Here is a 19,454-nt window from a genome sequence, read left to right as displayed (position 1 = left end):
ACTATGGACATTGGATGTCATTGATAACGAGATCACATCATTAGGAGAATGATGTGATGGACAAGACCCAATCCCAAACATAGCACAAGATCGTATAGTTCGTTTGCTAGAGTTTTCCAATGTCAAAGTATCTTTTCCTTAGACCATGAGATCGTGTAACTCCCGGATACCGTAGGAGTTCTTTGGGTATGCCAAACGTCACAACGTAACTGGGTGACTATAAAGGTAAACTACGGGTATCTCCGAAAGTGTCTGTTGGGTTGACATGGATCAAGACTGGGATTTGTCACTCCGTATGACGGAGAGGTATCACTGGGCCCACTCGGTAATGCATCATCATAATGAGCTCAAAGTGACCAAGTGTCTGGTCACGGGATCATGCATTACGGTACGAGTAAAGTGACTTGCCGGTAACGAGATTGAACGAGGTATTGGGATACCGACGATCGAATCTCGGGCAAGTAACATATCGATTGACAAAGGGAATTGCATACGGGGTTGATTGAATCCTCGACATCGTGGTTCATCCGATGAGATTATCGTGGAGCATGTGGGAGCCAACATGGGTATCCAGATCCCGCTGTTGGTTATTGACCGGAGAGTCGTCTCGGTCATGTCTGCTTGTCTCCCGAACCCGTAGGGTCTACACACTTAAGGTTCGGTGACGCTAGGGTTGTGAAGATATGTATATGCAGTAACCCGAATGTTGTTCGGAGTCCCGGATGAGATCCCGGACGTCACGAGGAGTTCCGGAATGGTCCGGAGGTAAAGAATTATATATAGGAAGTGCTGTTTCGGCCATCGGGACAAGTTTCGGGGTTATCGGTATTGTACCGGGACCACCGGAGGGGTCCCGTGGGCCCACCGGGTGGGGCCACCTGTCCCGGGGGGCCACATGGGCTGTAGGGGGTGCGCCTTGGCCTATATGGGCCAAGGGCACCAGCCCCTATAGGCCCATGCGCCTAGGGTTTCCACCAAGGAGGAGTCCAAGTGGTGGAAGGCACCCCGAGGTGCCTTGGGGGGGGGAGGGAAACCCTCCCCTGGCCGCCGCACCTAGGAGATTAGATCTCCTAGGCTGCGCACCAGCCCCCCTTGGCACCCCTATATATAGTGGGGGGGAGAGGAGGGATTTTACCCCAGCCCCTGGCGCCTCCCTCTCTCCCCGTTACGTCTCTCCCTCGTAGTCTTGGCGAAGCCCTGCTTCTGTGACGCCCTGCATCCACCACCACGCCGTCGTGCTGCTGGATCTTCATCAACCTCTCCTTCCCCCTTGCTGGATCAAGAAGGAGGAGACGTCTCCCGTCCCGTACGTGTGTTGAACGCGGAGGTGCCGTCCGTTCGGCGCTGGTCATCGGTGATTTGGATCACTTCGAGTACGACTACATCATCATCGTTCTTTTGAACGCTTCCGTGCGCGATCTACAAAGGTATGTAGATGCATCCAATGACTCGTTGCTAGATGAACTCCTAGATGATCTTGGTGAAACGAGTAGGAAAATTTTTTGTTTTCTGCAACGTTCCCCAACAATACGGCGCCGAGACCAGCATCCTCGTTAGCAGGGGAATGGCTGGGTCTTCGGGTAGCGAAGCCGAACACTTGATCCGCTCCGCCTTCTTTGTCTAGCCCTGATTGAAGGATGGAAGGCTTAGCATACCTTTTGATTTACGAACTGAAGTTATGTTCGGAAACTAAATGCTTACCGGGGTGGCCGGATGCGCGCTGCCAAGGCCGATGTCATCGGTCGTCTCAGGCCACGTCTTCTGGGCCTTGAAGAGCAGCTTCCAGATCTCTTCGTGTGTTGTGTCGAAGAATCGCTGCAGGGTCCGTGACCCTTCTGGATTGAACTCCCACATGTGGAGAGACCGGCGCTGGCAGGGGAGGATCCAGCGGAAAAGCATCACCTGAATCACATCGGTGAGACTGGTGTTCTTCTCTATCATATTTTTGATGCGCTTTTGCAGCACCATCGCTTCGTCGGACGACGCCCAGTCCAGACCCTTGTTGATCCCCGACGCAAGCCGCATTGGGGGTCCGAATTTAAACTTAGGAGTGGATGTCCATGTGGTACCGCGGGGTTCGGTGATGTAGAACAACTCATGCTGCCATACCTTCACAGTCTCCATGAAGGCCCCTTTGGGCCAAGTGACGTTGGGGATCTTGCTCACCATGGCGCCGCCGCAGTTCGCGTGTTGCCCATCGACCACTTTCAGCTTCACATTGAAGACCTTAAGCCATAGGCCAAAGTGGGGGGTGCGGAGGAGCGCCTCGCACACGACGATGAACGCCGAAATGTGGAGCAAGGAATTTGGGGCTAGATCATGGAAATCTAGCCCGTAATAGAACATGAGGCCGCGGACGAAAGGGTGGAGAGGAAACCCTAGTCCGCGGAGGAAGTGAGGGATAAACACCACTCTCTCGCTGGGCTCCAGAGTAGGAATGATCTGCTTTTTGGCAGGGAGCCTGTGCGCGATACTCGCAGCCAGGTACCCCGCTTCCCGAAGTTTCTTCTCCATGATGGAGGAGGTCATCCACTTGCCCTGCGAGCCAGATCCGGCCATGGCTGGAGAGGTTGGGCGGTGGGAAAGATTGATGCTTGGGTGCTGCAGCTCGAGGCTGGGGAAGCACAGGGAAGAAGAAGGCATGGGGTAAAAAGATGCATCTTTATCCGCTTATATAGGCAGTGAATATCAAGCCCCCCCCCACAAGCCTTAAAACTCGCCTATTCCCAAGGGGTCGTGCGAATGGCACGGTTGGATTACCCAAACCTGTATTGATGAGAATCCCGCAATAAGGGGACACGATCTCTGCTTTGACTAGACGTGTCAATAGAGGTTGCGCCTTGAAACGTGAAGCGGGAGGTTAAAAATGGTTTCGAAATGATAAAGAGGCCAAACGTAACGTTTTTGCCGAAAAAGTTGTCAGTTGACAAGCCTTATTTTGATTAAGTATATTACCTTCGCGGTCGAGGGTTGTGGCTGTTATGCAGAGCCCGATACAGATCTCTTATTCAGAAGACCACTTTGAAGTATTCGGAGGAGGAACCCGCCTTGCAATGCCGAGGACAATCTGCGCGCCGAACACATCATCATCGAAAGACTGGTTCAGGGGCTACTAAGGGAGTCCTGGATTATGGGATCCTCAGGTGTCCGAGCTATGTGACATGGGCCGGACTGATGGGCCGTGAAGATACAAGGTAGCAGGCCTTCCCCCGTGCCCGGATAGGACTCTCCTTTGCGTGGATGGCACGATTGGCGTCTGGATGTGTTTCCTTTCTCTGTAAACCGACCTTGTACAACCCTAGGCCCCACCGGTGTCTATATAAACCAGAGGTTTTAAGTCCGTAGAGGCTATCAGAATTCATATATGCTAGACATATAGGGTTTAGCCATTACGATCTCAAGGTAGATCAACTCTTGTAACCCCTATACTCATGAAGATCAATCAAGCAGGAAGTAGGGTATTACCTCCATTAAGAGGGCCCGAACCTGGGTAAACATCGTGTCCCCTTTGTCTCCTGTTACCTTCGATCCTCAGACGCACAGTTCGGGACCCCTACCCGAGATCGGCCGGTTTTGACACCGACAGCTAGCGTCTGGTGCGAAGCTTGCCTTAGGGGAGGGTTCTCTCTTGCCTTATGTGTGCTCTGCTCTATCTTGATGGAAAGAAATCACATAAACTTTAGGAGAAAGTCGCAACATAAGTTCATGACTACCAAGAGCTTTAAGGATGTTGGTTGCCGTCAGAACCTACATCATCTCTAAATGATAGCTTGAATGTGTTGGTTTCAGCATGAATAGGGTTTCAGGATGTTGTGCGTAACTAGGGTCATCGCTTGTAATGCTCTTGTAACAAAAAAAAACCTCTTCTGTATCGTAATATATAAACAATCATATGTTGGCCCATCCTAGCCAAACGGTTCCATCTTCTTGCGGTGGAGAGAAGCCAACACCAAGCGTGGTGATCGCCTTAGGAAAGAGTTCAACTCTATTACACTATGCATGCTTCGTTCTATTTGGTTGTAGAAAAACCCCCACAACCTTAAAATCACAAGTCACAAGCTACCTTCACGACCACCGACGAGATTGATATCGGTTGTGACGACTGAAATCTTCTAGCAATTAATATGCATAATTATGCGGCAAATAAAATCAGATGCGGGAACACTTTACTCGTTGGCGTTCGCGTGATTTGTGTAGGACCAACCAACTGTAGCTAGGTCGATCTTGTGCGAAAACCATGGGTGTCGCTGAGGTTTAAGATGTTTGCATGAACCGCATCGTTGAATTGTTGTTGGACATGTGATCATTTGACCGAGCACTGCCCCACCAGTCATTGTCTTTGCTCATATCGTCGGGTGAATGAGTTGATTGACAATATGTTCGTTGCCCCTTCTCACCTATGCCCATGAGGCATGGGCCTATGTTCTACAACGAATATGAGTGCATTGGTTGCTATTGAAAGCTTGTAGGCATTAAAGATTATGTGTGTGACTACGATTGTACCCTGTAATGCTCTTGCAACAAAAAATCTCTTCCATATCTTAATACATACACACATATATTCATAGCCCCCCGCCCTCTCTATCTTTCCCTCTCTCTTTGAAAAACACATCTAATGAAAAGAAGATATGTCGTACAATGGAGAATACCGATCTCTTAGACGTGATCATGCCGGGTGGCCATTTATTTTCGCAACAAAAGGTCAAACCCTACAAAAATCATACACATAAATCTAAGAGATGGTCAAAACCATTGTGGATATCCAATGCATTCTGCATACCCCGTCTTCAAATCTCAAAACGCGTGATTTTCACAAATTGGTAAGCATGCAAATACCTTTTCTTGTTGTTGAGAAAAGCATGCAAATAGCTGGATAATTCATTGATCAAATTACCTACTTGCCAAAACAGGGCTCTACCCTCGCACATTACAGCCTATCCTTACGCGGTTCTTACACCCGATAGAGAAAAATCCTTCCGTATTCGCCTGTACCCAATCATGTCTTGCACAAACAAGAACAAAAAACCGAACAAGGATGCGGGGCCCTGAAACGGACGGCTGGGATGGTGCGCGGTCCAACCAGGCTCCCCCGCATGGCCACCCGGTGTCCCGGTCCATGATAAGGCCCAAGGACCAGGCGCACGCCGTCGCCGCGCATCCCCAGGCCATCCGCCACGGTGAGAGACGTCCCCGTGCGCCGAATCGCGGCGCAGCCCATCTCTGCGGAGGGAGCGAGCGCGCGGTCCACACGCGCCGCCGTAGGCCGGGTCGAGTCGAGCCACCTCCTATAAAGCGAGGCTGACCTTAACTAACTGCTGCCACCACCGCCTTGTCGGATCTGCGCCCGTACCCGCTAATCCCCCGCCACGTCACCCTGCCCGCCCCTGGGCGCTGTTGGCTACGGGTACCCTCGGCCGCTTCTTCTCCGGGGGTATTTATAGGCGCGCCCCCGAGAGAGAAGCGCTCCTCACAATACCAAGCCGATTTAGAACAGGCCGGGCGTCCGTCGAACACCTCGACGCCATTACAAAAAGCTTGGGCGGAGAGAGCGCCACGCATCATACGGGCAGGGGATCGATAGGGAGGGAGGGATAGCCGGTGGTTGGTGCGGGGGAGTGGGTAGCCTGGCGATCGCGGGAGGGATGACGACACCGGCGGCGGGGGCCCCGGGGTCACCGGTGGCGGCGCCGGATCAGGTGGCGGCCAGAGACGCCGTGATCGGGTGGTACCGCGGCGAGTTCGCGGCCGCCAACGCCGTGATCGACGCGCTCTGCGGCCACCTCGCGCAGATCGGCGGGGCCGACTACGACGCCGTCTTCGCCGCGCTCCACCGCCGCCGCCTCAACTGGTTCCCCGTCCTCCACATGCAGAAGTTCTACTCCGTCGCCGACGTCGCCGCCGAGCTCCGCCGCGTCTCCGAGGCCCGCGCCGCCGCGGCCGCCGCCTACTCCGAGGAGGAGGCCGCGTCCACGGTGATCCACGAGCCCATGGACGAGCTCGTCGTCACCGTTGCCGCGGAGCCGGACCCCGAGCCCGAACGCGAGCACGAGCCGATACCGGAGGCGCAGCCCGACGTCTCCGTCAACCCCGTCGTCGCCGTCCACCCCGTCGCGGCGGACCACGAGCCGGAGGCGGACGGCGAAGATTCCTCGGGAGATTCGTCGGAGCGGAAGGCAGCCTCCACGGAAGACGACGCCGCCCACGACGGACGTAAGTACAATCATCTCTATTAAAGTTTTTTTTCTAGTGATCTCTATTAATTAATCCTCGTGTGCGCGTAGTGTTATTTACCCTTTTTCCCCTTAAGATTTCCCTTTCCGGCCGCATTTGAAAATTTCCGTTAGTTTCAATCTGTCTGTCGAACCGATCTCCCGTTTTGGCCCCCCTTCCACAGACGGTTGGATCTGGTCGTTCGTTTCGCCTGTGGTTTCTTCCGCAAGCTTTTCCCACTTGAATATCTCCCGTTTTATTGGGACCTAATAACCAAAAAGGGGCCGAATTAGGCTTCCAAATGACGTTTTCTTTATGGCACTCCTCCTCCTAGTTTTTTTTTTGTGCTAAAGCGGCATCGTTAATAATAGTATTCACGCCAGTTCGACGAACCCACACGTACCGGGCCCAGTACGTCTGGTGGTTAGGGGGAAAAACTGGGGCGAGAGAGCCAATAATTTTGCGCGCAGCCCCACCAGAGGCGGAGTTATTCAGTCCTCCTTGGGAGGATCGGACGGCGGGGACAGCCTCGGCCGGTCAATCCTGTCCACTCGTGGCGGCGGCGGCGGCCCGCGAAACGGCATCACGAGGTCGCTGGAGCTGCAAAACCCTACGGCTTTCCTCCAGACGCCGTCCCCCCCTCTCTTTCCGTGCGCCAACTTTATTTTTCGCACGCACCCTCCTCGCCCGGCGACCCTTTTGGGAAAGTACTGACCAGTACGGCCGCTACCCGCCACCAGTAATTAGCTCATGTGTTTACTTTTGGTGTGGGGGCTTTGCCAAATTAATGTACTCCTGGTACGTACTACCATCGCCTGTCGGGGGTGCAAAACGTGCCGCGCCGTGGCGGGGACTCTGACGCCCTTGTCCTCCCGGCCGGCAGCCAGCTCGCGGCGGTTCCACTCCAGCGGCATCGAGGGCACCACCGTTGTGTGTTGCGGCCTGGCGAGGGGCGCCAACAGGCTGCCATGGGGCATATGCTCCAGCGATGCTAGGCTGTAGCGTCGCGGAAGGCGGGCGGCATAAAATATTTCAGGTGAGTCTGGCTAGCATGTGCCCCCGGGGTCACCAGATTTGGCACCGCCGGTCTCGACAAAACCTTTGCATCCTTCGCCCCTTTTGAATGAGGAGATTAATTAGCGATGACACCGAGTTTGAACCTCTCTGCTTTGGAGTTGTTTTTAACTTTCTGGCTGTGTTTTCAAGCGCTCCGCGGCTCGGGATGAGGTCTGCCATCTTCATCTTTGGGCTGGGGTGACGAACGATCACGCTTTGTCACCAGGTCAAAAAAAAAGAGAGTAGGAGAGTCGGGAATGCATTTCTTACACGCAAGAAAAGAACATCAATGAAGATACTTGAAAGTTTTCCAGAACGGGCGAACTTTATGAGTTTTGATTTGTCGTCTCTGTTTTCGAGATTGACTGCCCATGGTTGCATTTGTCGCGTCGCTACAAAGTTGGACACGTAAGAGTTGACATTTTTTCCATTGGGAATAATTTTCTCTTGTCTTGAATAAAATACTCTGAATTGTCATGATACAACATGCATGTTTATATTTTTTAAAAGAAATTGCTCATCAGGTTAGTTCACTGTCACTATGAGAGCGACGCGAGTGATTGCAAAGAGCATAGGAACCAAATCATGCGCCATAATCTTTTTTCAAGTTGTACCAATTCGAATTGCCACGCATAATAACTTGTGCCAGGAATCCCTTGGGGGGGGACACACGGCTAGAATTCAATGGTATAGTTTCAGTGGAAACACGAGTCTTTTGCCCAGCGCCTCCTACAGGACTTTTGGAAGACATGCCCTGCAGCCGGAGGCGTGGCCTACGCGAGTACAATTCCCTTGGTAGTATTGGCGTGGGTCTCATGAGGAGGGCGTCACCCCGGTCAGAATTCAGAGCCTGGCGCCAGCGGCGACGACCCGTCTGATCGCAATCAAGCGGAAGGAGCCGCGAGTTAATGGACCCACATGACCGCCACCGTGGAAAATTAAATCCCTGCACGCCTCCTCCTTTCCACCACGGCCTGAACGTGTCGAAGAGCGACTCGACTGGACCCGGATCGGGTTCGAGAAGCCCAAGATCTCCGGCCGAGGCTGGCTGGATCTGGTGCCATGCCGATCGAAGTGGCCGCTCCTCCGACTGTGCGCTGTACACGTGGCCCGCCCTCGGCCGCTGGCTGCTGGGCCCGGCCCAATCAACCAGGCATTCCGCGGGTCCCTTCTGGCTGCGTTTCTTCTCGAAAGACCGTCCTGAGAAAATCGGTACACCGTACACCTGTGGGCCGCGGCTGCTCTCGCGTTAGTCTTCAGGCAGGGGCCAGCGGTAGGTGGTGCAGCCATGCAGGGGCGTGTTAAGCACGTGATTATACTATGATTATCTCACGAGATTTTGAATTGATAACTTATATTAGGTTGGGCTAAGTTGCCACCAGCGTTGCCAGTGTCGCATATGCATGTGGGCCGATGATATGCTCAGCTGATGTGATCATCACTGAAGCGGCCTTGTCGGTTTCCTGCTAAGCCCACCAACCTTCGAAGCATTTTTAAAGATTTCCCGCGATCCCTTCCAAATTGACAACTGAGAGGCCGCCACCTTTTAAAAGGGAGGGCAAGAAAAATCTCATGTTTTCCTGTGCCTAGGAAAAAGGAGTGAGATGTTCTGCGATACATAGAGAGGCTGCTGTGATATCACCATCCCAATACTGCTTTTCTCCTCTCGCAATAATTGAACAGCGTATTGGTCCCTGCTCGGTCGCCCCCACACTTATGCCGATGTGCTAATGTCCATGTACATTCGACTCGAGAGAATCTCTCGGTTATACCCACTTTTCTACATCCACGAAAGGCAGCCTCTCTTTTCTCTCCACGCCGTGCTCCGTAGAAAATGACATGAATGGACTACGACTACACCTTGGAAAACTTCCACACAAGGTCATTTCAGTTTCGTCCTGTGTTATGATGGTGATCTTGAAAGATCGAATGAAACTGCATCATGCTAACTGTGCTGCACGATAGAGCCATCTAGTCTAGTGTAAGTTCAAAACATCAAACGGGTGATCAACTAGACCTTTTGTTGCTGCGTGACTGTACCCACTAGGTGAAGATCAGAATACGCCATGCGAGAAAAGCTGAGGCTAAAAACATTTCGTATTCTAAAATTGTTAGAGGATTCCTGTCCAAAAGCTGCCGTTGGTGGCCTAGCAAGCATGCTAGCTACGTTTCTCATTTTGTGAACACCTTCATGCAACCACCTGCTTTTTCCGTGTGAGCTGAAGGATAAACCAACCAGAACAGAATTTTACTGATGACGCACTTCTTCCGTATTTATTTGCTGCATTTGCTAATGCTTTTCTCAGTGGAGCACAGGATTGTTTTCTTTTCTTTTGAAACTAGATAGCATACTTAAAAAACACTCTGTGCGTTTTGCAGTCGCTAATCGAAATGCACAGTTATACCATGCTTGGAACCCCTCTGAGATTTATGTTACTCAGCAGATAACACCGACCAAGGATCTCAAGGCGGGCACAGCCTACCAGAGAGCTACCCTATCTGCTCTGACCACGACGAGTGCATCGCCCGCCCAGAGAGGATCAAGATCCAGAAAGGTTTCATGGCGAAGGAGTCCGTGAAGGGGCACATGGCGAGTTCCATCTTTACACCACTCGGCAAACTTTCTGTATTGAAGAACTAGAGATGCTGTAGGAAGTAGTAGCACACCCATTGATCTACCAGTTTATCATATACTTCTTGTAAAGGTGCTCTTTTCTAACAATATGTTTATGACCTTGTGTTACCAGGTTAACGTTGTGAAAGGCCTGAAGATATATGAAGATGTGTTCACAACAATGGAGCTCATGAAGGTTGCTGATTTCATCAATGAAATTCGCCAGGCTGGTAGAAATGGGGAGCTTTCAGGTAAGTTGTGTTTTGTGGCCCTGAAGTTTTTTCCTTCTTTAAATGTTCAAACGTTGGAGCATTTGGGCATTGTTTTCTGTGGTGCAATTTATCTTCCTACTTATTTTTTGTTTACATTCCTTTCGGGATACTTCTGTTGTGCCCACAAGACCACAACTACCTCTGATACTATCCAATTGATGCTTTGAAGATACCAAATATCCCTAGGGCACCTAACTGTGGTCCTAGTTCGCGCACTACTACTTTTTCTAACGGTGGTGATGGTTTTGTCTGATGCACTTTTGTGCTAACTGACTCAGTACCTACAGGTTCTAGGTCCTAACAAATCTCTCCATTTTTAGGCTAAATTAGTATAGTTGAGTACTTGCTGTTGCATAGAAAGCTGCCGGTTATCCTAATTTACGAAATGTAAAACTCGCATGTGAGAAGGTACAACCATCAACCTAGTGACACACTGACTATAATACCTGGCCTATTTGGATGTGTAGTTTTCTTCACCGAGCTAACTTTAACGTTGCCTCTCAATGACAGAAGAAAAGTTAGGCATGAATGTATATATTAAATATAGTAACATGTTAGATCACTTCTCTTTATTGGATAGGAATTCTAACAACACCTCCAAATGTGTGCACCACAAAACGTTGATCCAAGTATAATCTCAACCTGCTAGCCTTGCTTAATCTCTGATAAGTATGATTCAGTTAAGGTTTGACATAGAGCCCACAACGTTGGTATAGTTCATTAGTGTTTTGGCCAAAATCTTCATATGCAAGTAAGCTGCCTTAACTTGACAGAATTTTCTTGTTAGCTTTGTGAAGTGCGCCCGGCTACCCTGTCTTTCAATTGTGGCACTCTGTTGGCATGTTTGCCCTTGTGCCATTTCATTGATCGTTGTGATGTTAATTCTCTAGTTTCAAATCTAGGTGAGACCTTCATATTCTTCAACAAGCAGATCAAAGGGAATAAGAGAGAGATCATTCAGCTCGGTGTCCCACTATTTCAACATACCACAGAGGAAACCAATTGTATGTTCAGGAAAACTTTCAGCTCATACCACTACTTTTCCTCCAACTTGCTTACAGTTGCAAGAATATTCTTTTGGGTGTGGGATCCTTGCATGGGTATCGCTTCTCCGGACAAAGAAGATGCCCTAGTGCATGATGTCATAACTAACACCTGTTTTCTCTTGGCCTTGTGTGCAGGTCATATAGAACCAATCCCAGTTGTCCTGCAGGCTGTCATCGACCACCTTGTTCTTTGGCGCTTAATACCAGAAAGCAGGAAACCAAACAGTGTCATCATCAATTTCTTCGATGAGGTAGGTGCTGCAGTGCTGTTTGCCGGTTGGTGATTAATTATAGAATAATCATACAACTAAACTTGATGAAACCAAATGAGATTTTGCTTCCTGTACTGTCATGAGATGTGTGGGTCAAATCTGAGTAGAATTGCTAGTCTGTACACACTTTTCTGCCCCTTAAAGAACCAGCCACTTGTGTATACAAATAGCAAAGTAAATTTGCACATTACAGTTAGTGGGTTCTTGTAGGGTCAACTGTCCATATTAAGTATCTTTGGTCCTTTCAATAGATACGAACTAAAATAGTAAAACTAAGATACCAATGCTACTACACTATATAACACACAGTGCTTTTCTTCAGGGCATGAACATATATAGATTGAGAACTCAAATGTTTGAAACTTGTTAAGGTGTTGGTATCTGAAAGTGATGAAATTGTTTTACAGGAGGAGCACTCGCAGCCCTACTTCAAGCCTCCCCACCTGGACAACCCCATTTCCACTCTCCTGCTGTCTGAAACCTCAATGGCATTTGGAAGGTCACTTGTCACTGACAGCAACGGCAACTACAAGGGACCCCTCACACTCTCACTGAAGCAAGGGTATGTACGCTTAAGGCTTTCGCTTACCAGAACCTTGTCAGTGCCATTTCCACTTTCTTTTCGACTTTACTCTTACTGTTCGTCTAACCGAAGAAAGCTTTGCATTGCAGTAGTAGAATTTGCATCTTACGTTTATGGATCATCTTTGCAGGTCACTTCTGGTGATGCGCGGGAACAGCGCGGACATGGCGCGCCACGTCGTGTGCCCGTCGTCCAACCGCCGCGTGAGCATCACGTTCGTGAGGGTGAGGCCATCAACTCCGGTGGACCTCAGCCCGCTCCCGTCGCCCACCAAGGCCATGACGCTCTGGCAGCCTCCCCCGACTGCGGCAACGGCCGGCATGCAGAAACCGCCTCACGGCAGCAACGGCGCCATCATCGGCTACTGCCCGGCGCCACAGGCCATGCTCGCCCCGGCTTGGGGCATGGCCGTGCGCGCGGCACCCGTCATGATGGTCGCCGCGCCGGCGAGGCCAATGGTGATGGCGCCCTCCAGCAACATCAACAAGAGGATGGGGCGCGGCGGCACCGGCGTGTTCCTGCCGTGGACGGTGGGGCCCAAGAGGTACAACAAGCACCTCCCCCCGCGCATCCAGAAGCGCCGGTTCTCGGCGATGATGTCGCCCATAGAGTCGCAGGGCTGAAGCGGCCGGACCGCACCTCACCTCGCCGCCGGCATAGCCGTTGGATCTGATGGATAGGCCGTCGTACATCCCCGGTTGGTTCGTGGAGCAGTTTTTCTTCTTCTTCCGAGGCAAAAAGTTCGGAAAACGCACGGGCAGCGTGCCCTCCCTGTGTATTCTGTTTGGTGACTCTCGTTGGTGCTGGTGTTTCTTTTTCTCCTTGTCGTGGGGTTTGGTCTGGTCTGCCTGTAATCTAGTTGAGTTTGTGGCCTTGTGGGTAGCACAGGGCCGATGCGGTACGTAGAAATATGATGATGATGAGTAGGGATAGGTGAGGTCAGAATGAATCAATCAAAACTTTTTCTTTTTTGTCTATCTCCTCTGGTTCGGTGAAAGAACTGGATGCACACATACATAGATGTTTCCGTTCATGTTCTGCCGAGTTTGGGTTTGCAGGTGGGTCCATATACAGGTAGAAAGATTATGCATTGAATTTCCTCTGTTTATCACTTGTGTTGTTCTTCTCTTTTTGGGCGGGAGGCAAACTATCCTTACAGGCTTGGACACTAGTGTCCGTAGCTGCAAGGATTTCATCCATTAGACTGTGCATGTTCCAAGAAGTAAAACAGTTTGACAAGCAACCGGAATATTGTGCAAATGACCAGGTTTTAAGCTTAACCATCCGAAACAGACTGATTTCTTGGAATTGTGCAATACAAGAATGTGTATAGGTTGTTCTGATAGACTATTTTGGATTGTAGGCTTGTAGCCCACAAATTGAAGATGTTGACCAGTAAGTGATAAACTCTGCATTTCTTATGGTTTGACAAAACTCAGCATAATGTGAAACTATCCTTGCGAAACAGCACACTACTTCAAAACATCACCTAATTCTTCAGGACACTGTCTACTCCGAAGCATGCTTAGCAAACATCGCAACAACATTGTTTAAATAGTCCCATCAAGGACATGAAATCAGAGATTCAGAGCATTATCCTCTTTGTGTTCAATCTTCAATGCTGAGTAATACGGCACGGACGTAACCAGAAATGCAACGGTTGAGCCATCTTCAGGCAAAATCGCGTGGTACCTCTTCTCACTTCACCCTGAATGATAAGAAATGCAGAGTTATCAGCACAGTTCCCAGTGAACTAACCAATGAAATAGGGGTTCTCTAAGAGAATAACAAGCCCAATTTGTTTAAGAAATGACTCGTGACTAAAAAAGGCCATATATTCACCGGAGTTCGCGGGCCAAATGTTACTTCTACAGACCAAGGGGACATAACGCAAGTGCTTTCTTGAAAAAAGTTCTGAAGATTGTGCAGATTCATATGAATAGAAATGAGAAAAGTTACTAAATTCATATCACCATGTTACCAGTCCAGTTCTAAATTCATCAAGTCAAACTCAGATGTAATGCCTAATCACTTGATCAGACAACACAATTATGGAATACACTCTTCTGTAGTACCTGCTGTTAACTGAATTTAATCAGCTTCTTTCTATGCATGTCAATGAGAATGGTGAAGGCTGTTGCTAGAGATTCCCACCTAGTGCAAATGTAGTGATAGCTTCTCTTCTTTAAGATGCGCTTCTGGAAAATACATGGATGGTCGACGCTTCATCCATAGATGTTTTTCCTTTCTACTCGTATTGATAAATTTTTGCACATTATGTTAATGGATAAAACAGATCACTACATAAATCGATCTACATAAATGTTGAAATTGTTGATCAACCTCGATGACCTAGCATTTCCATTTTCTAATATGGAGGTGTTTGAATCAAGCATTAATAATATTTTCAATTGCAGTTTTACAGGCCTGGCATGTAATTTTTCCAAGATCACTTGAGTTTAAGTTATTTTTATAATCAAGTCATCTTGTAATTCTACATATTAAAAATGAATATTGTCACACTGCCACAATCATACATGCATATCTTCTACTCCCTCTGTTCTTAAATATAAGTCGTTGGGGGAGTGTAAACTGAACTCCCCCAGCGACTTATATTTCGGAGCAGAGATAATATTGTACATCAATGATGCATGCTATATTTCTCCAGTACAAGTTTGATCTCGAAAACATATGCTATCTGCAGAAGCTTCTGCGAGTAGACACCCAAGCTTCAGTAAACACGACATGATCATCAGAGAACACGCTAGAGCTTGAAATTCTTTGAATGCATATATTCCCCTAATTATAAACTATTGATGAACTGGGTTGACGAATATATATAAAACTAATATAGGTTCAAGTTCAACAAAGTACCCAAGGCAACAAACTTCACACAGATATCTTTGACCAAGCATTACTCATAAACCGACATTACATGAAACTGGGATGCGAGGACATGATTAATTACCAGGAGTCTGTCAGTCAGAGCCGGCTTCGGAGCCCGGGAAGGAGAAGTAGGCAAACATGGGGTGCCCGTACTGTCCAGATGGTACGAGTAGTGCCCATAGCCCGACGTGCCGATGAACACCCTCCCGGTGCGCCCGGCATCCATGTCGCTCAGCTAGGTGCACTTGCACCGGGCGATGAAACTCGAGGGCAGCTGCGGCATTTCATCGAACGCCTGGAGCAAGCACACCTCCCTCTCCAGCACCCACACGTTCTGGCCGTCCTTGAGCTCGGGCCCCAGCACCCGGAGCTCCAGGTTCTCGTGATCCATTGACATCGAACCGAAGCAGAACCGCCCGTCCGGCATCACCCCGACGCGGTACTTGACAAAGTGATCCCCCATGTCGAGTGCGGGCGGCGCGAGCACGAAGCCGAACTCCAGAGTCTCAGGGTCAAATGTGAGCACGGCACCTTCGTCGCGGATGTGCCAGATGAGGTACCGGCTAGCGCGCACGCAGTGGCGCTCCAGCTGGTCGACGTTGCATCTCGCCTGTGACCGAAGCAGACACTCCCAGTGGCACTTGCCGTCGCGGAACGTCGCCACGAAGGCGCGCAGCGTGGTGTCCTCGAGGGTGACGACGGCTGCCCGGAAGCAGAGCCCGGACCCGGCCGGGCCGTCCGCGTCGCGGGAGAGGATCACGACGCTTACGAGCTTGCTAAACGTGCAGGTGACCATCCCCGGAGGGAGAAGCGCGGTGCGGCGGGAGACCGGGTCGCAGACGAGGATCTGGGGGTGCTTGAGGTAGGAGTATGGCTCGGTCTCCTTGAGGAGGACGAGGAGGACGAGGTGGGAGTCGAATAGGGAGAAGCCGGGAGGGATGAAGTCCAGGGAGAGGCGCGGGGAGGAGGAGGTGAGGGGTTGGAACGCGGGGGCCGAGGCCGAGGCGGAGGCGGAGGCGGAAGGGGGCACGCCGGGGAACGGAGCTAGGGTTTTGGGACTGGGCGGCGTCGGAGTGGGGTGGTGAAAGTGGCCGAGGAGAGGAGCGCAGGCGGCGGGGGAGCGGGAGAAGAGGCGGCGCCAGTGCCCGCCGCAGGAGTGGGTGGCGGCACCGCGGAGGCGGGATATCGCCGTCATCGCCAGCGACTGCGCCATCGGCGGTGGCGAAGAAGGCGCACCCTTTCTTTCCCTTTTGAGACGGTGGTACAATGGGTCTTTGTTTGTTTGTAGAGTTGGACTTAAATGTCGATGTTACCCTTCAATCATTTGAACTATACCTCGCCATCTGCCGGGCCGGGCCTACCAAAGCCCAATGCAAAAAACCCAGGCCCGAGCCTGGCCCATAACGCTAAAAGCCCGCCGTGCCTCGGGTCGGGCCTCTTCATTAATGCGCGAATATGACGGGTTCGGGTTCGGCCCGGCCCAGCCGTCGGGCTTGAAATCTAGGCCTGAGCCCGACCCGTGGACAAGGTCGAGTCGGGTCAGGTCGGGCCGACCGGGCCGGGCCGCCCATGGCCAGGTATAATTTGAACTAAACGGAAGAGAGAAAACCCCTCATACCCCCTGAAAGGATGGTGCTAGGCTTCGGTCGACCGGCGCCAGCCCCTCGGCTGGACGCATCCCGTGTGTCAATTGCGTCGTTTCCCAACTGTCAAAATTTTCCCTCACATTGCTTTTTTATTTGGTCCCAAAATCACACCCCGCGCAAGGAGAGAGCACGCCTCGAGCGCCGCCCACACCCATCAGGGACGATTGTAACTCATCGTAACAAGGTTACAACATCCCTTGTTGTGCCGTGGCTCAGGGCGCACCGCTGATTGCATCAAAATCATCGTTGTTCGAGCAAAAATTGTCGTCAGTCGCAGCAAAATCCATCGCCAATCACAGCAAAAACCACCATCGTTGTAGATCCCTAGCAAAATCAATCACTCGTTACAGGAAAAATCACCGCCGGTCCTAGCCAAGTATCCCACCGCCGGTCGTCGTGGCCGCCACACCACCATCGGCCGCCAGGGCCATCACCTACTCCACCACCGCGGCTCGAAGGCGGGAGGTGGCCATCTTGACCGCCACCCCACCGTCGGTCGCCGTGGCCAACACTTGCTCCACCGCGGCCCAAAGACGGGAGGTGGCCGTCGTGGCCACCACCCCACCTTTGACCACCGGGGTCATCACCCGCTTCGCCACCGTGGCCCGAAGGCGGGAGGTGGAGGCCCGCATGTCCGTAAACGTCCTTGCGCGCTACATCAAATTCCTGTGGGAGGAGGAGTGCCTAGTTGAGCATGCAAAGAGTCTCACTGCCGCCGTGGCCGCAACAGAAGCCGCCGCAATGGCGTGGAATGCGGGGATCTAGGAGGAGTCCCGCCGCTTCGAGAGGGGTCATCTGGAGTGGCAGAGGGCGTTCGATCTGGGCGTTGCTATAACTGCAGCAGCGGCAGGCACCGGATTTCACTTCTCCAGCTCGTCGGTAGGCTCCTCCTCCTGTGCCTCTTACTGAGCGCGCTTGGCGGAGGAGAGGCTGCTAGAAGTAGTTCAAAACACCACCGTACTAGTAGTATTTGTTGGGGAACGCAGTATTTCAAAAAAATTCATACGATCACGCAAGATCTATCTAGGATATGCATAGCAACGAGCGTGGAGAGTGTGTCTACGCACCCTTGTAGACCGAAAGCGGAAGCGTTTAGTAACGCGGTTGATGTAGTCGAACGTCTTCACGATCCAACCGATCAAGTACCGAACGCACGACACCTCCACGATCTGCACACGTTCAGCTCGGTGATGTCCCTCGAACTCTAGATCCAGCTGAGGCCGAGGGAGAGTTTCGTCAACACGACGGCGTGGTGACGAGGATGGTGAAGTTACCGACGTAGGGCTTCGCCTAAGCACTACGACAATATGACCGAGGTGGAAATCTATGGAAGGGGGCACCATACACGGCTAAGAAATTAACTTGTGTGTCTATGGGGTGCCCCCTCCCCCGTATATAAAGGAGGGGAGGAGGAGGAGGGCCGGCCTCAAGGGGCGCGCCCAAAGGGGGGATTCCTACTCCTAGTAGGAGTAGGTTTCCCCCTTTCCTAGTCCAAGTAGGAGAAGAAGGAAGGAGAGGGAGAGGGAGAAGGAAAGAGGGGGCGTCGCCCCCTCCTAGTCCAATTCGGACCAGCCCATGGGGGGCGCGCCGCCTCCCCTTTTGGCCCTTCTCTTCTTTCCACTAAAGCCCAATAAGGCCCAATACTTTCCCCGGTGAATTCCCGTAACTCCCCGGTTCTCCGAAAAATACCCGAATTACTCGGAACCTTTTCGATGTCCGAATATAGCCTTCCAATATATGAATATTTACCTCTCGACCATTTCGAGACTCCTCGTCATGTCTGTGATCTCATCTGGGACTTCGAACAAACTACGGTCATCAAATCACATAACTCATAATACAAATCGTCATCGAACGTTAAGCGTGCGGACCCTACGGGTTTGAGAACTATGTAGACTTGACCGAGACACATCTTCGGTCAATAACCAATAGTGGAACCTGGATGCTCATATTGGCTCTTACATATTCTACGAAGATCTTTATTGGTCAAATCGCATAACAACATACGTTGTTCCCTTTGTCATCGGTATGTTACTTGCCCGAGATTTGATCGTCGGTATCATCATACCTAGTTCAATATCGTCACCGGCAAGTCTCTTTACTCGTTCCGTAATGCATCATCCCGTAACTAACTCATTAGTCACATTACTTGCAAGGCTTATAGTGATGTGCATTACCGAGAGGGCCCAGAGATACCTCTCCGACAATCGGAGTGACAAATCCTAATCTCGATCTATGCCTACTCAACAAACACCATCAGAGACACCTGTAGAGCATCTTTATAATCACCCAGTTACGTTGTGACGTTTGATAGCACACTAAGTGTTCCTTCGGTATTCGGGAGTTACATAATCTCATAGTCATAGGAACATGTATAAGTCATGAAGAAAGCAATAACAATAAACTAAACGATCATAGTGCTAAGCTAACGGATGGTTCTTGTCCATCACATCATTCTCTAATGATGTGATCCCGTTTATCAAATGACAACACATGTCTATGGCTAGGAAACTTAACCATCTTTGATTAACGAGCTAGTCTAGTAGAGGCATACTAGGGACACTTTGTTTGTCTATGTATTCACACATCTACTAAGTTTTCGGTTAATACAATTCTGGCATGAATAATAAACATTTATCATGCACTACAAAAAAATACACTTCCGTGATGATACGTGTTTGTCACAGTAGGTCACTTTTTTTTGTCTTGCGTGTACATCCATGACAAATTTATGACAGAATCAAGATAGTCATACATGTGCTGTCGTAGAAGTGTTCCATGACATTACCAAAATTATCATCACGGAAGTATCCACTTCCATGACAATAAATCGCGCGTCACAGAAGTGCTTTCGTCAAGGGTGACCGAC

The 19,454-nt window shown here is 50.6% G+C and overlaps 2 protein-coding genes across 3 annotated transcripts; one reads left to right on the top strand and one right to left on the bottom strand.

Moving 5' to 3' along the window:
- The first annotated feature begins 5,420 nt into the window (after positions 1–5,420).
- On the top strand, positions 5,421–13,030 carry LOC125530417 (RNA demethylase ALKBH10B). 2 transcript variants are annotated; one of them, XM_048694817.2, is made up of 7 exons: positions 5,421–6,210; positions 9,708–9,856; positions 10,014–10,131; positions 11,055–11,156; positions 11,334–11,449; positions 11,878–12,032; positions 12,184–13,030. In XM_048694817.2, exons 1-7 carry the CDS (start codon positions 5,643–5,645, stop codon positions 12,674–12,676), a joined length of 1,701 nt encoding a protein of 566 aa, XP_048550774.1. In that variant the 5' UTR covers positions 5,421–5,642; the 3' UTR covers positions 12,677–13,030. The 2 variants fall into 2 exon arrangements, with proteins under 2 accessions (XP_048550774.1, XP_048550775.1); XM_048694818.2 differs by having other exon boundaries at positions 5,427–6,210; positions 9,711–9,856.
- Positions 13,031–15,052: 2,022 nt separating this feature from the next.
- On the bottom strand, positions 15,053–16,222 carry LOC125530418 (uncharacterized). Its single transcript, XM_048694819.2, has one exon. It carries the CDS (start codon positions 16,150–16,152, stop codon positions 15,175–15,177), a length of 978 nt encoding a protein of 325 aa, XP_048550776.2. The 5' UTR covers positions 16,153–16,222; the 3' UTR covers positions 15,053–15,174.
- Positions 16,223–19,454: the final 3,232 nt, after the last annotated feature.

This window comes from Triticum urartu, chromosome 1A (assembly GCF_056163025.1).
Source record: "Triticum urartu cultivar PI428250 chromosome 1A, HENAU_Tu73, whole genome shotgun sequence".
In the NCBI taxonomy this organism is placed as follows: Eukaryota; Viridiplantae; Streptophyta; class Magnoliopsida; order Poales; family Poaceae; genus Triticum; species Triticum urartu.
Note: the sequence above shows the minus strand (reverse complement) of the source record. Positions and strands in the feature narration are given on the sequence as shown.